Genomic DNA, 20,610 nt, shown 5'->3' with positions numbered 1-20,610 from the left:
TTCACGCTTTATTTGGGTAAATCAACTTCTGTTTTAACTGTACGTGTCTCTTGGCTGAATTCTTCCTTTTGAGGACAGAACTAGGAGGGGCTTTCAGCTGGTAATATGTCTGGGGATGAAAGTTTAGAAGCCAATGGCATACATGTATGTTTTCACAGAGATGTGGGCTAGGCATGGCTCAAAGCAAATGCCAGGTACCCAAGTTATTCAAAGGTTCCAGTGAAGGTCAGAGAGACAAGACAAGACAAGACAAGACAAGGTCCCCAAAAGCCAAGAAGGGCTCTGAGAAGGGGAAGTAGTTGCTAGCGGGGAAATGCTGGTGATTTCAAGAGTGTTAGGAGAGAAAATGGGTGAGATGGGCAGAGACGAGAACGTGGAGACGCTGTGCCAGGTCAGAATCCTGAGCTCACAGGGCCTGGCCAGTGTGGGTTGCCCTGGGGATGTTTGTATTTTGATGATGTTAATTCTGCTTCCGCAAGAAAGGCTGCCCCTGGTGAGATCACATACTCAGGTGATCTCACTGACCCTTTCTAACTGGGCAAACAAAGGCTAGAGCCGATGATTGGGCAGTGGAAGGGAAAGGTGGGATGGGTGATCTCAGAGAAGGGAAGGAGAGAGGAGAGAGAGAGAGAGAGAGAGAGAGAGAGAGAGAGAGAGAGAGAGAGAGAGAGAGAGAGAGAGAAAGGAAGAGGAGGAGGTGGAATGGAGCAGAACCACATGGCCTGGAGAAACCACAAGTACCAAGGGGTTTCATAGCTGGGGAATAAATTAGTATAAATTAGTATAGTGATAGATCTGCCCAATCTAGGCATACAGCTTATAATACCTGGTTGTGTTTTTTTTTTATGTGGGCTTATTGGGGTAAGAAATTGTCGCCAACACCTTTCCAGTTAGAACAAGGTGTTCCAGTTTTTCAACAGATATAGTCTAGGTTAGGGCACATGGCATAGCTATTGGAGCCCACGTACCTTCAGTTAGACACCCATGTGCAAGATACAAGCTGTACAACCCCATCTGATAGCCCTAATAGGGTAGACAAGCCATTGAGAACGCCTGGCTAATTCAGGGCAGAGGGTGAGGTGGTGTCTAGGCTGCCCATGGATGTTCAGGTCTCTCCTGACCCTTGGCTGGCCCTGCCTGGGTTTCCTACCTCATAATCCTCTTCTCTAAGATGTCCTGATTGTTCCAGGATCTCTCTCTCTCTTCCTGATCACACCACCTGCTAAGGCTCATGGAAAACAATGCCTTTGTCTGCATTTGTTTTTGGTCTCAAGGGTGCTGCCTCAGGTCCTTTTGGACATAGAGTTCCCAGCAGACAATAAACAACTGTAGAGCCTGTGTGGGCACTCTGAAAAGTCAGCTGTAGGTGTTACACCTGCCTCCTGGACGCATCTGGACGGAGGTGTAGGGCCCTTCAGTTCCTGCAGGATCGGCGTCTACGGCCCATCAGGGCCCTCAGAACATATAGATAAGACTGAGTCCTTTGCTAGGTCTGTCACCCAGGGGGCAGGTGTCTTACGATTCTGTCAGAGAAAAGGCTAAAGCCTCTTTCTCTCTGCATGGCTGGGGGCCTGAGGATTCTTTCTGGCAGATCCGTTATTAAAAGTTTCTTTCCCTAAAGGTTACACTAAAGAAAGGAGACCAAGGGCGAGTCGCAGTAGCAAGAGGTTATAAAGCTATTTTTCCTGTGTGTGTGTGTGTGTGTGTGTGTGTGTGTGTGTGTTGTGTGTGTGTATATGGTGGATAAATGTGCTGGTCAGTTTTATGTCGACTTGACACAAGCTAGAATCACTGGGAAGAGAGGCTCTCAACTGAGAAAATGCCTCCATCATAAGATTTGCCTTCAGGCAACTCTGTAGTGCATTTTCCTGACTGATGATTGATGCAGGAAGGCCCCCACTGTGTGTGATCCCATCCCTGGGCTGGTGGTCCTCGGTGCTGTAAAGAAAGCAAGCTGAGCAAGCCAGGAGGACAGACAGCAAGCAGCGCTCCATGGCCTCTGCTTCAGCTCTAACACCCAGGTTCTTATCTTAAGTCACTGCCCTGACTTCCTTTGACAATGGCCTACAGTGCAGAAGTGTAAGCCAGATAAACCCCTCCTCTCTAAATTTCTTTTTGGTCATGGTGTTTTATCAGAGCAATAGAATCCTAACTAAGATAATTTTTAAAATTACAAATATAATTGATAGTTAAAGTGTAAGGCCTTAAGCCAAGTCCATGGCTTCTTTCTGTATGACCATCTTAACCGTACACAAGTTCAATGAGATGTGTAGAGTTTGGGACTGGGATTTTAAACTAGCCAAGTGATGGCTTTGTTTATAAATTCATTAGAATAAATCAATTTTATTTTAAACAGAATTTTGGGGGGTGTGGGGGCTAGAATCAAAGTGGAGCTCTTTCTGGCTTTACCCACCCCCCAACCCTCCAACCCCCTGCCCCCCCCCCTCCCGTATTCAGGTGTCCTCCACCACCTCCGTGGTTCATGTTAGCATTTTAGAAGAAGATTTGACTTCAATGTACAGACAGATGCTCTGTGTTTTATAGTTACACAGATGTGCTTTTGATCTCAAATGAGATACATTTTTTCACTTATCAAATCACTGGTTATCAGACAGTTTGAGCATATGCTGAGAAAATGGTAGGCACCACTGTAGGTGAAAATGAAGACTGGTAAGACATCTAATGAAATTAACACAGAAGTTCCGTTCAGTCATTCATTTATTCATCCATTTTAGGACTTTGTAAATGTTAGGCAAGAGCAAAATATAGGAAAAAAACAATTATATATACATGTATATGTATAGGCATATGTATGTGTATATGTACATATGTATATACACACACACATAAGTGTATATATGTGTGTATAGATATTTGTGTGTATGTGTGTGTATATATATATATTTCTCATAAAAAATTTAAAATAATATATGGAGTCCACAACTCAGTAATAGAATCAGATCACAGGATCAGATCACAAGGCCCTGGGTTTGAACATCAACCCGGGGAGAGGAAAGAGGAAGTGATACAGGGAAGGTTTTAAGATACCCAGAGATGACACTCAGGAGACACTCATGCCCCATGACGTTCCGTTCACCCTGGAGTCCCTACCGTCTGACTTCGGAGAAGCTTATCCCACTGAATGAACCCCTCTCGGTCTGAAACATAGGTGTTGTAGGTGCACGGGAGGGTGACACTCCTTCCTCGAGCAGCCCGAAGAATGTCCTGTGTAGTTTCCACGGTAAGAGCATCAGCAGCGACCCAGACTGGAAAGAAAGAGAGAAATGAATGGCGCGCTATCTTCAGACCGCTGCAAGAATGCTCAGAGGAGTTCTGTGGCTGTATGAAAGCTGCCACAGCAGCAACCTGGTCAGGGCTTGCTAGCAGCAGTCTCCAAGACCAGGACAGGGAGGAAGTCAAGTGCCTTGGGCTGCTGTCTTCTTACTCTGAAGTGTCCTGAAGAAGTTACCTGCCTTTGGTGGCAACCTGACTTTCAAGCTCAGATGTCTGCTCCTCAGCTGTGCTGATTGCTCTAAGCCCCAGCGTTCCCATCAGTTACTGGGGAGATGCAGTTTACCTCATCCCAAGCACAGAGAGCTCTTGGTAAACGCCTTGCTGCTGTAACCAAGATTTGTGTATTCACTTACTTAACAAATGGTGATGGGACAGTTGCATATCCTTAAGAACTTTATGAGCAAGACTAATGCAAGGTAAAAGAGAGTCTTCCTGGGGAGCAGTTTATTTATCAGAAGTAACTATCAGAAAAGAGGTTTGTAAGAAAAAAAAAAAAAACAGTCACACACATTCTTCTTCCTTAGTGTTAGCACCATTGTGAATCTGGATGGTCTGTAATTATGGCGAGAGGACATTCTATGGCTCCCAGGATAGCTTATGTGACAGAGTATGCTTTGCCTCATCCTTTTCAGATGTCACTCTGGGGTCCTGGCTAAGGCTTGGTAAGCAAGCTCAGCAGACAGACAGACAGACAGACAGACAGACAGACAGACACACACACACACACACACACACACACACACACACACACACACACACGAGAGCTAAGAAGAAAATGAAGAGAAAGTTTCTGAGAGGCCAAGGTGTCTCATGAAAGGAGCTGTGATGGCTTGGATAAGAATGGCCCCATAGCCTCATACATTTGAATATTTAGTCACCAGGGAGTAGAACTCTTTGATAGCATTAGAAAAATTGGGAGGTGTGGCCTTGTTGGAAGAAGTGTGTCACTGGGGGTGTGGGCTTTAAGGTTTCAAAAAGCCCATGCCAGGCCCAGGTTCTCTCTCTTTCCCTCCCCAACCCCTGTCAATTGCTCCAGTGCCTACCCTCATGACTGCATGATACCATGACACCATGCTCCCAGCCATGAAGATAATGGACTAAGCCTCTGAAACTGTAAGCAAGCCCCCATTTAAATGCTTTGTTTCGGGGGTTTTGCCTTGGTCATGGTGTCTCTTCACAGCAATACAGTGACTAAGACAGGGGTCAACTGCTCTGAAGTCAATGATTTGTTTATACAGAAGCTCTGGACCCAGAGACTGACAGCTGGATGTGACAATGTGAAGATGACCTTGACATGAGCAGATGGAGTGGAGAGGTGAGGATGGAGCTTAAATGGAAGAGGTTCAAGAGCAAATGGAGCAAGAATAAGGAACAAGGAGACAACTTTCTGGGAAGGACATAAGTGTGTATAGCTAAAATCGGCATTAGAACCAAGACAGGTTTGTGTCTTTAGGGGGCAGATGGTATATTTGATGATTTAAAAATACTTTGAGGCTGTTTATTGAAAAGAATGAGTCAGAAGAGAATGGAGTGAGCAGGGTGGTAGGAGGGGGAAACTTTAGAAAGGACCCCACATCGTCCATCTACTGTGACAAGATGTAGCTAAAGGCACAGATGAGTTGGTAGGCTTAGGGGTAGCAGTATGAACAAAGTTTGCTCTGAGGGGTCCTGTGATGAGGTTGTGTTATAAGGAATGAAAGCATCCTGCTAAAGGTGGCCTTTGGTCGCCTAGATCTGAAGCCACCACAGCGGAAAAAAAAAATGGGTCTCCGTCAGATGAACAAGGTGTGATGGTTAGTTTTAACTGTCAATAATTGGACATAACCTAGAATCACTGGGGAAGAATCATCATCGAGACATTATCTACATCCATTTTGACTGTGGTAGATCTGTGAGGAACTGTCTTGATTGTTCATTGAGGTAGGAAGACCAAGTCCATTGTGAGCGACACCATTCCCTAGGCTGGGGGGGGTGGGGGTGGGGCTCGAACTGTGTAAAAGCAGAGGAGGTACGCTGTACAAGCAAGCAATAACACATTGATTCTCTCTTAGCTCATGAATGTTGATGATGTGACTAGTGCCTTGAGTCCTGCCTTGACGTCTCCAAAATGATGGGGTGTAACTTGGCACTGTACCCCTTCCTTTGTTGCTTTTTGTCAGGATATCGGTTAGAGTAACAGAAATAAAACAAGAACACAAGATTCTTTTGAAAATGCAAATTCCTAGGAACAGAGCTATTCGTACTTTGGTGTACAGTGAGAGCCAACTGCCTTTACAGAGTGGGCACTGCCCAACAAGGGAGCTGGGTGACGAGAGTTCCTGGGGCTTCTTTGTGAAATCAGAGAAATGGGTACTTGGTGAGGGAAAAAGTCTCCAAAAGCCAGCCTTCTCCTTGGCATTTGTAAATTTCTGACATAGTTGGAGCAGGAGACACCAGTGCCCCAGTACCAGATGTCACTCTGAAATCATCCAACACTGTCTTCCTGGGCATCTGAAGCCTGGGCTGTCTCCTATGTGGCCATGGCTCACCAAATGCTCCTCCATGTCAACTGAAGTCTCTCTGCCACTTTCAGCTATCAGAAAACACACTCATCGTCATTACTAACAAGGTCCCCTTCACCAGGAGGCAGGTTCTGGAAAGGGCCTCTAATTCTACCCACTAGGCCCCAGCTGCAGGTTACATCCTGGTCAGAGAGCACAATTATATGCGGGGGTTCCCTGGGTGCCTAGTAGTAGTCACGGCAACTGCCATTGATCTTCACCTCACCTCTTGCCTGAACCCATTTCCCTGGAGCCTTGTCCTCAAGGTGACCATTCTTGGGCCTCTCCGTGGCCTGAATAAGGATTCTTTCTTGTCTTATACATGAGCAGCCTGTCACAATGGCTGCCACTGGTCGAGTCCAGGTTGCACAGTTCCTCTCATCGAGCCATTCCTTCCAAATTCAGCTGTCTACTCACTCATGACTAAGGAACAGGAGCCAGATAGTAAGCCAACAGTCAGGGAAAGGAGAACAAGCCAACACGCAGAGTTGTTAAGTCCCAATTCCTATCAGTCTTTCCTACATTACACTAACTACAACTCAATGGCACAGGTCTTTTTACATTTACTCCCATTCTCTCTTTGATGTTATCCCTAGTTTTCAGACCACAAAATTGAGGTTCAGTCTTCATAAGCCTTAACATGTACCTCGGAGGGGTTAAGCAGTGTGTTCTATGCAGACGTGGTTGACAGTCCAGGGCTTCTACCCAACAGTCAGGGCAGATGGCGGGGAGGGTATTTGTACTCAGTGCCAACAGAATCCACGTCTTCCACCCTTTCCTTGTAAATTTTTCCTTGTAAATGAAACTCTTACATCCTTTCTTCAGTCCAAGGTCAAGTATTTAACATGTGTCTACCAAGGCAAGATAAAAATGCATGGAGCCTCCTTCTTACTGGGTCAGGGTTTATGGACACAGACTAGGCTCACGCATGCGCTTAGTTCTTTCTGTGTGTCACAGAGGTACTGTGCACATGAATATATGCCCACAGATGCTAGAATAGGTGTTTGAGCTAGAGTTACAGGCCATTGTGACCCACCTTATGTGGGTGGTAGGATTTGAACTCAAGTCCTACAGGAGAGCAGACAGCATTTTTAATGTTTAAGCCATCTCTCTGCCTCCTTGTAATCCACCTTAGTCAAACTTTACGTAGACTATTTCCCAGCAGAAGAGAAACAAACTTGAGATTTTTATAGGAGAACTGGGCCTGGAGAATGCCTGGAAACTAAACCTGCTGTCGGAGAACACCCTACACATCTGTAGCGGGTATCCCACATCCTTATCAGAGGTAAAGGCTGGCAATCAGAACGGGCCGCCCTGGCTAGATCAGGGACTCTGTGCATCCCCCCTCAACCCCTTTCCACTCCCAGCTCCCCGCCCCTTTTTAAAGTCAGAAACACCCCTATGGTTATTCCTGTTCTTTCACCACTGTTCCCACAACACAGCTCACAGAATCCATTCTAAGAAGCAGCAGGAAGCTTAAATGCACAGGTTCCAAAAGTCTTATTATACAAATGCCACAGTTAGAATTCCTTCATCCACCCAGTGTGACTTACTAAAGCCACCTGTGCGGAGCCCTCAGTTGAAAAGCAGGTCTTGTGAGCGTTAAGTGAAGAGTAAGCAGTGTGACCTTTGGTTAATGGCTCCCAACTCATAATCAGAGCTCCCTGAGTGACCGCTACCATTATTTACCTTTTCCCTTTATTGAGCCACTTGTACTCAGTCATCTCCTATTCTGCTCTCGGAGATGCATCTTCGTTAAAATTTAGTCATGAGAGACAACCACCCACCATCACAAGTTAGCCAACAGAAAGCAGGAGCAATCGCTAATGACTGAAGCTAAAAAGTAGATCAATTTTAGCAATCATTCTAACAGTGAGTTATAATTGTTGTGTGTTAATGGATTTATAAGGAAAGAGACAGAAATGACGGAAGGCTCATAAAGAATAATAATAACCCTTGACTGTTGCTCAGAGCAATTTGCATGTTAGCTGTAAATCTGAGAAGGGTTTTAAAAGACTGACTGTGGCCGGGCGTGGTGGTGCACGCCTTTAATCCCAGCACTCGGGAGGCAGAGGCAGGCGGATTTCTGAGTTCGAGGTCTACAGAGTGAGTTCCAGGACAGCCAGGGCTACACAGAAAAACCCTGTCTCAAAAACCCAAAAAAAAAAAAAAAAAAAAAAAAAAAAAAAAGACCGACTGTGTACCCTGGGGTATGCTTACATGTTCTGTGATTCTAGGTGTGGTGCACCCCTGTGTTTCAGAACTTTATACTCTCCTGGGCATCCACCCTAACTAGCCTTTCTGCTGATACACTCAGAGTTCCCCCATTTTGACATAACAGCATAAAACACCTGTCTGGCTTCGTCGTAACTTAATGAATCCCGTCCTTTCCTCCTTCCTGTTGATCTTATGCTTACTGCTTTTTCATTCCTTCATCTTTGTGGGTCTTTGCACCCCCACTGAGGAATTAAATAAAAAAGGCTGGAGAGACATCTAATCCTCAACAAGAATGTGAGGAAAGAAGTCATTTCTAGAAGCTTCCAACCCCGTCCTTGATATTAATATCATCCTTACAATTCCCACAAAGCCCCAGCTCCTCACAATTCCTGCTTCCAGAAGATTCCTCCCTCCCCTCCTTGCTCTTTTGCCTGCTTTCCCCTCAAAGCTCAAGGAAAGCCCCTCTCTAGAGAGAGTTGCTATTAGGGGTCAGATTTGAAACATCCCCCCTGAGACTCACACATTGAAAGCTTGGTGTTCAGTGCAGCCATGTTCAGAGGTGGGACCTTGGGGAAGGTACTGGACAGGAGGGCTCTCACTTCATTGATGACTGATGGACTGAATACTTAATTGATAGGGTCATAATTTGATGGGCTACTGGGAGGTAGTAGGAAATGTTGAAAGTGGGAGAGCGTGTCCTTGAGGCCATGTTTCTAGAGATGATAGCTTGACCCTCTTGTCTTGTTTCCCCTCTCCTTCCCTCCTTTTCTCCCTTCCTCCATCCTGTCATCGAACCTGAGGTCAGCCATGATGCAGTACGGTGAGTACATACAATGATCCTCTGCCTTATTTTGAGCCCAGAGACAATGGATTAAAAACCTTGAACCAAAATAAATCTTTCCTCCGCTTAAGTAGGTTTTTTTTCCAGCTGTTTTGTTACACAGAGACTGACTAACACAGCTGTAATACATTGATGTGTTAACCCCTGCAGACATCCATATTGACGGGGATAAAAAGCGTTTTTATCTGCAAGGGGAGGGGGAATCACAAAAATCTTCCTACATCATAGTAGGTTGTGGAAAAAGTTTGGAAACAAGCCACAATTTTAAGTCTCCAAAGCAGATGTTTCCTTTTGTGTCACCTGGTACAGGTGAGTACCTGCCAGTTCTCAGGATGCACACAGAAGGGCTGCCAGACCAGCCTGGAGTTAGCAAGAACCATAAGAATTCTCCAGTCTCAGGTTGTCTTCACTTCAGATCCTCAAGGCTCCAGCAAAGCTCTGCAAGGTGTTCTTTGACAGCCTGGCAGAGTCATACATAACTTTCACATCAGAAGGGTGGGTGGTTAGTAACTCAAGACACTTGGTGGAGGACCTATGCCTGAGTTATTAGAAACTGTGCCCACAAGGGACTGGGGACACACCTCGCAGTGGATCTTGCCCACCATGCAAAAAGTCAATGGCCAGGGCCAGGACAGGATCCATATCACGACAAACTACTAAGCAATGACTTGGAAATTCATGCTACCATTCGGGTTTTTTTTTTTTAATGGATATTAATAGAAATTAAAAAGACAGCTATTTAAAGGAAGAGAAACTTCCTGGATATAAAATAAAGGACCAAGTGAGCCCCTCCCAAAGAAGGGAAGCCCCACCAGCAAGAAGCCCTAAGTGGTAATGAGAGGCCATTTAAGCCCCCTGCGGAGCTAGGGTATGGAGACCCAGCTTGAGGCCTCCATGATTGCTTGTAAATAATTAAGGTTTGTTAAGAAGATAACAAGCTGTCTCCTGAGAGTGAAGTGGAAAGTAATACATCCCAGGAAGATAATGAAATGCTTCGAGGAGCTGGCTGCCTGAGGCACACACAGCATATTACGGGAGCCCTGGGGAAACTGGCAGGAACGCTTGGCCACTTAGAAAAATCCATTTGCTCAGACAAACCACAGATTCTTGCTCAGGGAGGAGATGCTGAAGGCCAGAAGGGACCAGCCTGGGCCAGGCAGACTCTTTCAGGTGAGGAGGATGGGTGTGTCTCTAAGGGGGGGGGGGGGACAATTCCCATGGGCAGGTAGGTTTGTCCTCCTTCCTAGGTACAGCAGCCCAGTGCTGTGCTGGGGACAAAGAACAGAGAAACCAAAGCCACAGGGAGGGTTTGGTTTGGTTTGGTTTGGTTTAGTTTGGTTTTTAGAAATCTATCCACACTTGTTGAACTGTTGGGTCAACATAGATCTTTAGGAACCTATAAATTCGGGTCAATTCAGTACATTTCTTCTAAAACCCTAGACCTGTGCCAGGCCCAACAGAACTTACAGAGTTTGTTCATAGTCTACAGTCTCTGGAGGTTCTTCTCCCACCCCACCCCCACCCCACCCCCTCCACCTGCCACCCCACCCCCATCCACAGCCAATCCTTGCTGGTCTACCTTTCTGAGTATAATCCGCATGTTGACATGCGTCTGTGTGTAGGCTCCTTCTTTTACCAGCTGGGGTTCTCTAAGAGGACCCCGTGTCTCAGACTATTCTAGTAAGTGGCACTCACTGGCTCAATGCCCAAGAGGCCTGCCTCTTGGCTGGGTACTAATTAGGACTTTGTTGATTGAGTGGCTTGTGGCAAAATCCCTAATAAGAAGCAGGTAGATGTCACTGTCAACCAGTACCCTAATGGAGCCTAATAGAGTATTAGGAGTAAGGGTGAGAAGAGAGAGATAGGAGGAGGGGAATCAGTAAGAGGGTTTTAACAGGGAAGCAGGGAAGAGTATTGAGGAGGTGAAATTGGACTTCGCCCTCGAGGGATGCCATTCACTGTGTTGAATTCATAGACATAAGGGGAAGAGGAAGGGTGCAGGGGTTGTGTCTGCACAACCCACAGTCCCGCATGACCACAGACACAGGGTGAATTCTAAAAGACAACAAACCAGAAAGACAGCATCAATAACAGCTATCTTTGGACTTTGGGTATCAAAGGGCAGTTTAGGGTTTTGCCTCCGGATACATTCGTCTAAGTTTCCCCGCAATGGGCAGCAGCCCTGTTCCAGCTGCAAAGCCAAGAGGCGGAGGCGGCACAAGCAACCAACCCACTGTGTCCCGCAGCTTGCCTGACACAGTATGATGAAGGAGCTGAAACCAGACAAAGACTCTGGAGGTTTCTCTAGTCCCCTCCAGACAGGATAGAGAGGCTTGGGAAGCCTCCAGGTTACAGTGAACGAGCTTCTAAAGAGGAAGAGATAGAAGACAGAGGAGAGAACAGAGAAGAAGAGCATCTTGGGAAGGGGCAGGAACACGGGAATGGATCGCGTCATAGGAGGATAAAGCTCACTCGCGGTGTGTTACCCACTCCCTCGCAGGGCACGTATTAGCAAGCTGGTGGGCAAGTGAAGGGCAGGGAGCTTTGGGACACCAAGTGACACTTTATTCTTCTCCAATGAACTGGGCGGCTGTCCTAACCGGAAGTGTCTGTCTAAAGTCGTGTCTGTGCTGCCCGCGTCAGATGTCTGTGGCATGCCTGACTCACCAGCGCAGAAGAAAAGGAAGTGGCCCAAAGGTCAGTGGGTGGCGAAGAGGATGCATCTCGGGAGGGAAGGCCGTTTCCAAGGGCAGTAGCTGGTGCCCTGTGCAGGGGCCTGCTCTGAGGACAGAGGGAGCTGGGCGCATGGGAGGGAGGGAGAAGACAGCAGGGGAATGGAGTTGAGCGTTGCCAATGTGAGACAGCTTGAGGGTCATTGCCCTCACCTCCAAGGTCAGTATGTCTCTGTAAATCATGTGTCTGAACACCGGAATTCCTACACTGGGTAGAGGGGAGAGACTCCAGCTAAAGGGCAGGGACCGGGGAAGGAAGAGACCTCAGCCACTCTTCTTCCCTCTCACACATCAGACAGGTACAAGAGTCAGTTGTGGAGAGGACAGAGTAAACTTAGAAAAGCTAGGCTCGGAGAGGCACAGGAGACAGTGCAGGGCTAGCAGGCTTGTAGCCTGGAAAGAGGCAAGAGGGCAGGGGAGCATGCATTATCACTGTCCAGCAGGGCTCCAGGTACCCTGACAGAGGTGGAGAAGCCTACAGTGGCACAGTTCTGCTTGCTCAGAGGCCAGTCCTCTGGGTGAGTCAGATGGCAATAAATAAATAATCTCAGAACAAATGTGAAACCACCATGGTCACAAGTGCCCCCTCCCCCACAATACCACACCCACACAGTGAGAAAACGGACTGAGCACCTCAGGAGAGGGGAACACGGTCCTCAGCAGAGGCTGGAGGGGAAGCAGCATCAAGAAAGAGAGACAGAAGAGGAGATGTGTGGGAAGTGGGCAAGGTTGGAGAAATAGGCAGAGTGTAGCAACAGGACCAAAGGCGCTTGCTCTCGCTCTTGCTCTCTCTCTCTCTCCCCACCCCCACCCCACTCCTGATAAAACACAAAGGCCAACAGTGTACCAGGTCCATGAAGGCCGCTCTGGACAAACCTGCTACTTGGCTCCCTTCCAGCCAGATTCCCTATAGCCACCCCACCAGTTCCTCCCTATAAAGCAACTCTAGGGTCACACCACTGACTTAAGCATGAGTTAAGTCCAAGCCTAAGAGGTCATGACGACAAGAGGTCAAGCAAAATGAGCAGAGTCAAGCAAGGGTGGAAGACAGTGTCAGAAGCACAGAGGGCTGACCTGGCTTTAGGTGAGATAGCGGGAGCCATCAACGGTGACCTGGCAAGTTATGATAGGCCCAAAATTCTTTGAAACTGTTCTCATCAAGAATCAAGGTTTGAGGCGCGGCAGGCATAGCAAATACCTTTAATCCCAGCACTTGAGAGGCAGAGGCAGACAGATCTCTTAAATTCGAGGACAGCATGATCTACAGAGTGAGTTCCAGGATAGCTGAGGGCTACACATTGAAATCTTGTCTGGACAAAAGCAACAAAAAGAAAGAAAAAAAGAATCAAGGTGTGGCTGAAGGCGTAGGTCCAGTGGTAGAACACTTGTTAGCATTCACAAGGTCCTCCATAACCACGAAAGAAAGGAAAAAGGGAGAGAGAAAAGGAGGAGGGAGGGAGGGAGGAGTGGGGAGGGAGGGAAGGGTGGGGAGGGTAGGTGGATGAGAGGTGAAAATAAAGAAAACTATCTCCCAGGGGTGGTGGCACCTATCTATGATCCCAGCATTTGGGGACAGAGAGACAAAGGCCCAGAGATGTATGTTCCAGCCTAGGACACACAGCAACAACAGAAAGAAATAAGACTCCTCTCCCCTCCCTTAAGTTGCAGCCTATGACTCCCTGAACAGCCCGGGTGCAGCAGATTTGCTCTGGGCTCCAGTTTGGGACTGGGCACTACCATTTTCTAGCTCTAGGTGTTTGCTCTTGGCTTCCTACTGAGGCTTTGAGGAAGCGAAGGCCTATACCGTGGAAGGCCACAGGGAGCAAAGCCAGAGCCAACACCAGATTGCCTGCTGCCGACGGTACCACCACGAGAAGAAGTTTTCCACCCTCAGCAAAGCCACCCCAGCTAAGCGGCACCTCGCAGACTTGATGAGACCCCTCTCAACTCCAGATCTGTGAGCAAACTAATATTAGCATCGTAATTTTGAGTAAGCGGTAAATTTGAGATAGCTTTTCGAATTGCAATAGAAAAATGTAGCAGGTCACTGCTAGGTCTCTGCCTTCTGCTCTTAGATGGACAGAGCATCAGATATTGGCACAAGAGAAGTCACCGAGGACTTAGGCTAGAAGGCCCCCCACGTGAGTCGGACTGCAGCCTGTGAGTTGGAAGTCTTTAGAGATATATGAGTTAGAAAGTTGTCTGTTGGTCTTGAGGGACTCTAGCTTGTAGAGAAGTAGGGTTGAAGACAGGCGTTTTGGAGCTTTGAGGTTAGCAAAGGAGTGAAGAACAGTGAAAGCTCTCAGTGCAGAAATAGTCACAGGTGGATGCTGGAAGAACTGGGTGTCGGGAGCCCTGACAACAGAAGAGCAGAGGAGGAAGAGGCTACAGAAGCATGAGAGAGCCGAGGGCAGAAGAGCATGTGGCTTGGACCACACCTTCGGCATCTCAGAAAGGAGAGAGAGATCAGCAGGACGGGGCACTGCCGAGGGTACGGGCATACACAGGGCCAGGATCACTGGCCTTCTGGTGACCAACATCACAATAAACATCACAACTGGGTTTCATGAAGCCCTGGGCTGGAATCTGAAAGGTTCATGTCTCAAACTGTGGTCCCTGAACCACTTCCTACCCAACCCCCACCTGAGAGGTCATTAGAAACACAGAACTCCTTACCCCCACCCCTGACCTTCCATCAGTATGCATCTGATAAGGTCCCAGGATCCCTGTGTGCGCACTGGAGTGTAAGAATACAAGCAGCTGGCTTCCCTGAGTCAAGACGTCCAACCAGGGACTAGACAGCAGCTCTCAGGGATGAAGCCAGATGATGTAAAGAATTGAGAAGCACACAGTCTGTTCGTCTGGATTCTGATTCAGAAAATAGGAAGGAACCTGGTGGATGCAAATGAGCCAGGGTTGACGGCCATCCCCCCACCCCCCCACCCCCCGCCACTCTCCACCTTAGAACACATCCCTCTTTGGCTGGCCAGTCCTCACTGGGGCTGAGACTGCTATTAGCTGGGGCTTTGTAATTCCAATTGCATCTCTGACAGGCAGCCTTGTGTTTCATCTGTGATCTTTGGCTTCTGCCTTGCATCAGCAAGTGATGCCCTGGCATCAGGTGGGAGATGGACCTTAAGGATTGTACCCAGGGCCCTGAGTAGGGGGAGGACAGGATTTGGCTTGCACTTTACTGGCTCTGGCCCAAATGTATCTTCTGTAAGTCGAGAGTTCCTGGACACAAGGACACTTTCAGATTTGACTATTATAGATATCCATGCCTGAGGCTGTGCCCCCTCACTGCCCAGCCTGGGACAGGGAACTGTACAGAGCTTAGACTCTGAATCCCCACAGAGCAGACACCAGGGTGTCCCCAGCTTGTGACGCCAACTTCAGAGGGGCAAGTGGTAGGCAGCATTCTTAGAAAAACTCGCTGCGCTGGGGACTGTGTCTGCTGATGACAGCCCCTAAAGATTCTAACATGGAGAACAGCCCCGACAGACCTGCAGCGTGAAAACAGACTTCCTAAAATCCCTCTGTGGCCCAGCACTCAGGGGGTTATTGAAACCTTTTAATGTCTGGGGAGAGAGAAAAAAAATTTTTTTTTCTCACCTAGTATGACACTTTGCAACGATAGATTCCTTTATTTCTCTACAAAAAAACTGTATTTTTCTAATTTAGCATAGAAGCAACAAAGAAATTCGCTGTACTTCTAGAAAGGTGTGTATCTGTATGAGTGTGGGATATATCTGAGTGTGTCTGTGTTGTGTGTTTGTCTGTGTGTGTTCATGTGTGTGTGTGTGTTGAGTGTGTCTGTGTATGTGTCAGCATGATGTATGTGTGTGAGAGTGGGTGGCTGTGTATGGCTGTGGTGTGTGTGTTGTATGTGTGCATCTATGTGTGTCAGTGTCTGTCTGTCTGTGGGGGAATATCTGGGTACATGTGTGTTTATCTGTTTTTTGTTTGTTTGTTTTTCGAGACAGGGTTTCTCTGTATAGCCCTGGCTGTCCTGGAACTCACGCTGTAGACCAGGCTGGCCTCAAACTCAGAAATCTGCCTGCCTCTGCCTCCCAAGTGCTGGGATTAAAGGTGTGCGCCTCCACGCCCGGCGTGTTTATCTGTTTGTCTGTATGTTTGTGTCTCTGTGTGTCCATGTATGTCAGTGTCTGATTGTGTGTGTGTGCACACACATGCACAGTGCATGCCTGTGTTTATATTGTCAGGTCTCGGCTCCTGGCAGAACTGACCATGAACTCTCTGGAACTTTCCTGGTGGAAGCCATTTTACACATCTCTTCATCTTTCAGGAGATCTAGTGGCTGAAAATTTTCTTGACTGGAAGAGCCTTGATTTTGTGCATAAACTGGAGGGTTTTTCTAGCAGCCTTTGAGGGGAACAGGTAGGCCCATGCTGGTTGCTTGGGTGATAATTGGGACTTGTCCGCAAGGACTTCGGTGTCATTTCCTGGCTCATTTTGGTCAGATCAGAGCTATTAGATGATGGGTCACTAGTGTGTCATTGACTTCTGGTACCTGTCTTTGCTCACTCTAATAATAGCAGCAATAATACCAGCATCCACTGAGAGTTCCACACAGGGTCCAGTTCTAAGGTCTTTGCCTGAAGAAACTATGTGACAGGTACAGTGGGCACTGGCTGCATTGGAAATTAGCCTCTGGGTTTTGCAAACCTTGGCATGGAGCTCTCGGAGGTGAAGTGATTTGCCTGTGCCCCAGTCAGAGGGAAGAGGTCCTCAGAGTGAGAGCATTAAAATGGGCGGGGCATCTGCCTGATGGGCAAGTGTGTTTTGTCAATTACTCTATTTAGAGATGTCATCTATGATAATGAAAGCAGACCAACGTGTGTGTGTGTGTGTGTGTGTGTGTGTGTGTGTGTGTGTTTACACAGATGAGAGGCCAGAGGAGGATATTAAATATCTTCTCCATCCCTCTTGACTTCACTTTTCGGAATCCCGTGCTGAATCTGAAGCTCCCAGTCTCGGCCTGGCTGACTTCCCATTACGTCCTGCCTGTCTCTGCTCCTCAGGGCTGGAGTTTCAGCACGCATAGCTATCCCAACTTTTTTTGTAATGTGGGTGTGTGGGTGCTAAGAATTTGAACTCAGATCCTCTAGTCTTCACAGCAAGCACTCGGACCCAGTGAGTCTTTGTCTCAGCCTCGTTTGCCATTAAAAATAATTCTAGGGCTGGGTAGGTGGCTCTGAGGTTAAGAGCATGAGTTGCTCTTGCAGAGGACCCAAGTTAGATTCCTAGCACTCACATGGTGGCTCACAGCCATTCATTGCCCCAGTTCCAGGGATTCATCAGGTATGCATGTGGTTCACATACATGCTTGCTAGCAAAAACATTCATATGCATTCAAGTAAAATAAATCTAAAAAAAAATCTAAGGTGCCAAATTAAACCACCTCCGTACAACCTTATAATATCTTCCACTTCCCCAAAGTTCAGTGAGCCTGGGCTATCTCGTGAACTCAGTGCCTCTCTCCCAAACACAATCAGCACAATCTATGATGGACATGATCAGGTAGGGAAGGGAACTTTCCATGATTCTTAGCTCCCCCACCCCCATCACACAATGCAGAACGTGATGCCTGCCCTCGAGGCCCAGGGGAGAGCACTGCCCAGAGGCTTATCGGTTTGATCTGTGACAGTACCCAGGATTGGCAATGACGAAGCCACCACTTGGCAGAGTGGTTTCCTTTGCCCCAGGGCTCCAAGACTTCTTCTTAGAGCAGATAGTCATGGAGGAAAGAAAGGTGGGGTGGGCATGTGGTTCTGAGCAGAGCTGGCAGGGGAGAGGGTGAGGGCAGAGAACACACTTTAACAGTGTGTCAGGATACACACACACACACCCCATGCTCCCACTCCACCACCCTCATCCCCCCATCTCCCACCCCTCAGCTATTCCTGCTGGCTGGGTTCACCCAGAGGTCACATGCCTCACACTCCAGGAGAAGGCCACCAGCCTGCTCCAGGCAGTTGAGAATTGAGGACATTTCTCATTCTAAGCTGGGCAAGTGACTGTGTTCTCAGTTTTTGGTATTTCCCTGAGCCAGTATTACTTCTTTTATGCATACATGTGTTAGTAACAGGGTAAAGAACACAGAGTTTTATACTGGTGCGTGCATGTGTGTGTGTGCACATGTGCGAGTGCAAGTCAGGTGTGTGCATGTATGCATGCATGTGCATGGAGAAAAGTCCTGGCTCAGGAAAGGGTCAGAAAATCCTGGAGCAGAGTAGGAGAGGGTGGCCGTGTCCTTCCAGCCTCCCTCTCCTGAGGCAAGCATCCTCCTTTCAGATATGAAGGCTGAGGCTGGCAAATCCAGACTTCCCATCCCTCAGGCACCCACACAATCCTTGTGCCCAATGAGGGACCGAGCAGATGAAGGAATGGGCAAGCCAAGGGGACAGGGGCATTTGTCTCAGGAAAAATGGACCTGCCCATAGAACTTGAACCCGCTAGGCAGAGTAACTGTCCCTCAAAGCCTTGAACTGATCAAGCAGTTGTCCTGCCTAGCAGGTTGTCCTTCACTCCAAAGCAAGGGTTCAGAGGCAGGCTGGAGAGGAAGCCCAGAGCCCTGGAGGATGTGCCGGGTGGTGGCTCAGTTGGTTCTGGGCTTGCCAGGGTGTATTGAACAGTGTGCTAACCAAAGCCTCCTCGGGGCTCCTGAATTTCCTGTTCAGCTCTCACTTCCTCCCGGTGGTTCCCAGATCCTGGAAGCAAGCTGCTGGACAAAGACACTGAACTAGGGTCTCTGAACTAAACTCCTCTCAGCGTTCCTGACCCCCGGTATGCAGACACCCTCAGGCACCCTGCCCTTCTCCACACAACTGCTTTGCTATTTAACACTTAGTTTCTATTCCGCCGCAAACCCATCTGATGCTGCTTTGAGAGGTGGGAGGAGGGGTTCTCTGCCAGGCAGGGAACACAGGGAGCACCGGCCTGTGGAAGCCTGCTTTCCAGCTTGTGGCTCTATGCAGGATATCGAGGAAATTTTTTCCTCTTTAAGTTTCCTGTGGGTGACATAGGTGCTAACATGTTTATGGTCGTGTCTTTTTCTAATTTTAAAAAGACTGGAAAACCAAAACCAAAACCTAGATCAATGGTTCTCAACCTGTGGGTCGCCACCCCTTGGGAGATGGAATGGTTTACCCCCCCCCCCCCACAGGGTCCTTTAAGATCGTCAGAAAACACAGATATTTACATTACGAGTCATAACAGTAGCAAATTTGCAGTTATGAAACAACAATGACAATTTTAAGGTTAGGGGGTCACCACAACATGCAGAACTATATTAAAGGCTCAGCACATTAGAAAGGTTGAGAACCACTGCCCTAGGCAGTAAATCTATCTAGATCCACACCCTGGCGTTTTTGAGAGCAATCCTTAATTTCAAATACTGTGTCTAACCCTTTGAGTTTCTCATTTCAACAATGGACTGGGGGTTGTTTGGGAGCTAACGGAGACAAGGACTGTGTTGATTTAGGACCAGGCCTACAAACTGCCCCCACCAAACAGTAGAATGTATAGCTCTGCTCAGTGGGACAGAGCACTGCTGGGACCAGGGGAAGTGAGGGACACTAGGACTGCCTCTGCTTCAGCAGTCGGTCACACACCCCACCCATTCCCCAGAGCTGGCAGCAGAGGGGCGTACTCACTTGCACAGAACATCCACACCACAGATCCTGCCTTCCCCAACATGGTCTGGCTCCTTTCCCGACACAAGCCCAGTCTGGAACTGGCAGGGCACTGGACAGGTCTGGGCTGTCTGGTTAAAGCTATGGCCTCTGGCCTGGTTCAGCCTGTAGTCCCTGTGACTCTCCTCCAGCTCACCTGGGCCAGACTGGGCCCACATGCCCCACCCAGTCAACGGACTGGCAGGTGAGCTCACCTATGGGGTGAGGCCCCTGCTCCACCTACTCTATGAAAGGCCCCAACAAGAGTCTTCTTCCTTCCTGGAGCCAGCCATCTTCCTGCCTTCTCCCTCTTCAGCAGGAGTGCAAAGTCCTGTGCTTCTCAGAAGGTGTGGACCTCTCATAACTGATGGGATGTTGTTGCTGTGTAATAAAAAGGGAGCGAGCTCAGAAGTGAAAGCTAGTAAAAGCAGGGTGTTGCCCACACTTGCTGAGGCACATTAAGACCCGGCATTGTCTTTTTCTTTGCCCTTCCTCTCTTCTCTGACTCCCACACTGGGACAGAAATGTGGTCTCGGAGGACACAGGAAGTTCCTGTGTTCAGAATTGGTACCCGGCTTGGGAAAGTAGCAGATACACAAGAAACCAAGATGACAATGTATCTTAGTTCTTCCTCTCAGTTTCTAACACCATAGTCTTGTAACCTGGGAGCCCTGAAACCTCACAGTCCCAAAACAACTGAGATGTTTGTTACCTTCGAATAAATGTAAGAGGTGAACCGAAACACCTTTCATCCCAGCACTCAGGAGGCAGAGGCAGGCAGATCTCTGTGAGTTTGAGGTCAGCCTGGTCTGCAGAGTCAGTTTCAGTACAGCCAAGAATATCTATAGGAAATAGCTCTCCGGGAGAGCTATCTGATCAGGCTCTGCCATAGATACTCTACATTATAGAATATGTACAAATGATATTATGTCATTTAAATATTTTTATTTAATAAAATACCTTAGAGTTTTTTTGCATTCATACATACAGCACTACTATGTTCTGCTTAATAGGTAATGAATAATATCACACCACGTGTTACCTTTTCCAAGTTTGTTCATATTTCTACATAGTTATTGGTCTTGGGCTTCCTGGTTTCTAGAGTGTCTTTGTGTTCTTGGGAAACTCACTTTTGATAAAGTGATTACTATAAATGCTTTCCCAGGTGTTGCCTTGTATTACAAATTCCCTGTGTACAGTGATCTTTTCTAACTACCAGGTTTAGTTGGCTTACAAACTTATTGCTTTTCACCTGTTACACTTTGCTTAGTCACAGTTTAGCCTTCTCCTAC

The 20,610-nt window shown here is 47.8% G+C and overlaps 1 protein-coding gene across 3 annotated transcripts in view; it reads right to left on the bottom strand.

Moving 5' to 3' along the window:
* The window catches only part of Gpa33 (glycoprotein A33 (transmembrane)), a 36,290-nt gene extending 16,606 nt beyond the window's left edge, over positions 1-19,684 (bottom strand). For 2 of the 3 annotated variants that reach the window (NM_021610.2, NM_001360926.1), the window contains exons 1-2: positions 19,301-19,684; positions 3,112-3,266 (exon numbers count right to left, since the gene is read on the bottom strand). In NM_021610.2, coding sequence (NP_067623.1) covers positions 3,112-3,266; positions 19,301-19,343 — 198 coding nt within the window. In that variant the 5' untranslated portion in view covers positions 19,344-19,684. The remainder of the gene's footprint in view (positions 1-3,111; positions 3,267-19,300) is intronic. The other variant, NM_001360925.1, reaches the window with a different exon arrangement.
* Between the last annotated feature and the right edge of the window lie 926 nt (positions 19,685-20,610).

The sequence above is a fragment of the Mus musculus genome, chromosome 1 (assembly GCF_000001635.26).
Source record: "Mus musculus strain C57BL/6J chromosome 1, GRCm38.p6 C57BL/6J".
Classification (NCBI taxonomy): Eukaryota; Metazoa; Chordata; class Mammalia; order Rodentia; family Muridae; genus Mus; species Mus musculus.
The sequence above is the reverse complement of the archived record's forward strand: the minus strand, read 5'-3'. Positions and strand labels throughout refer to the sequence as shown.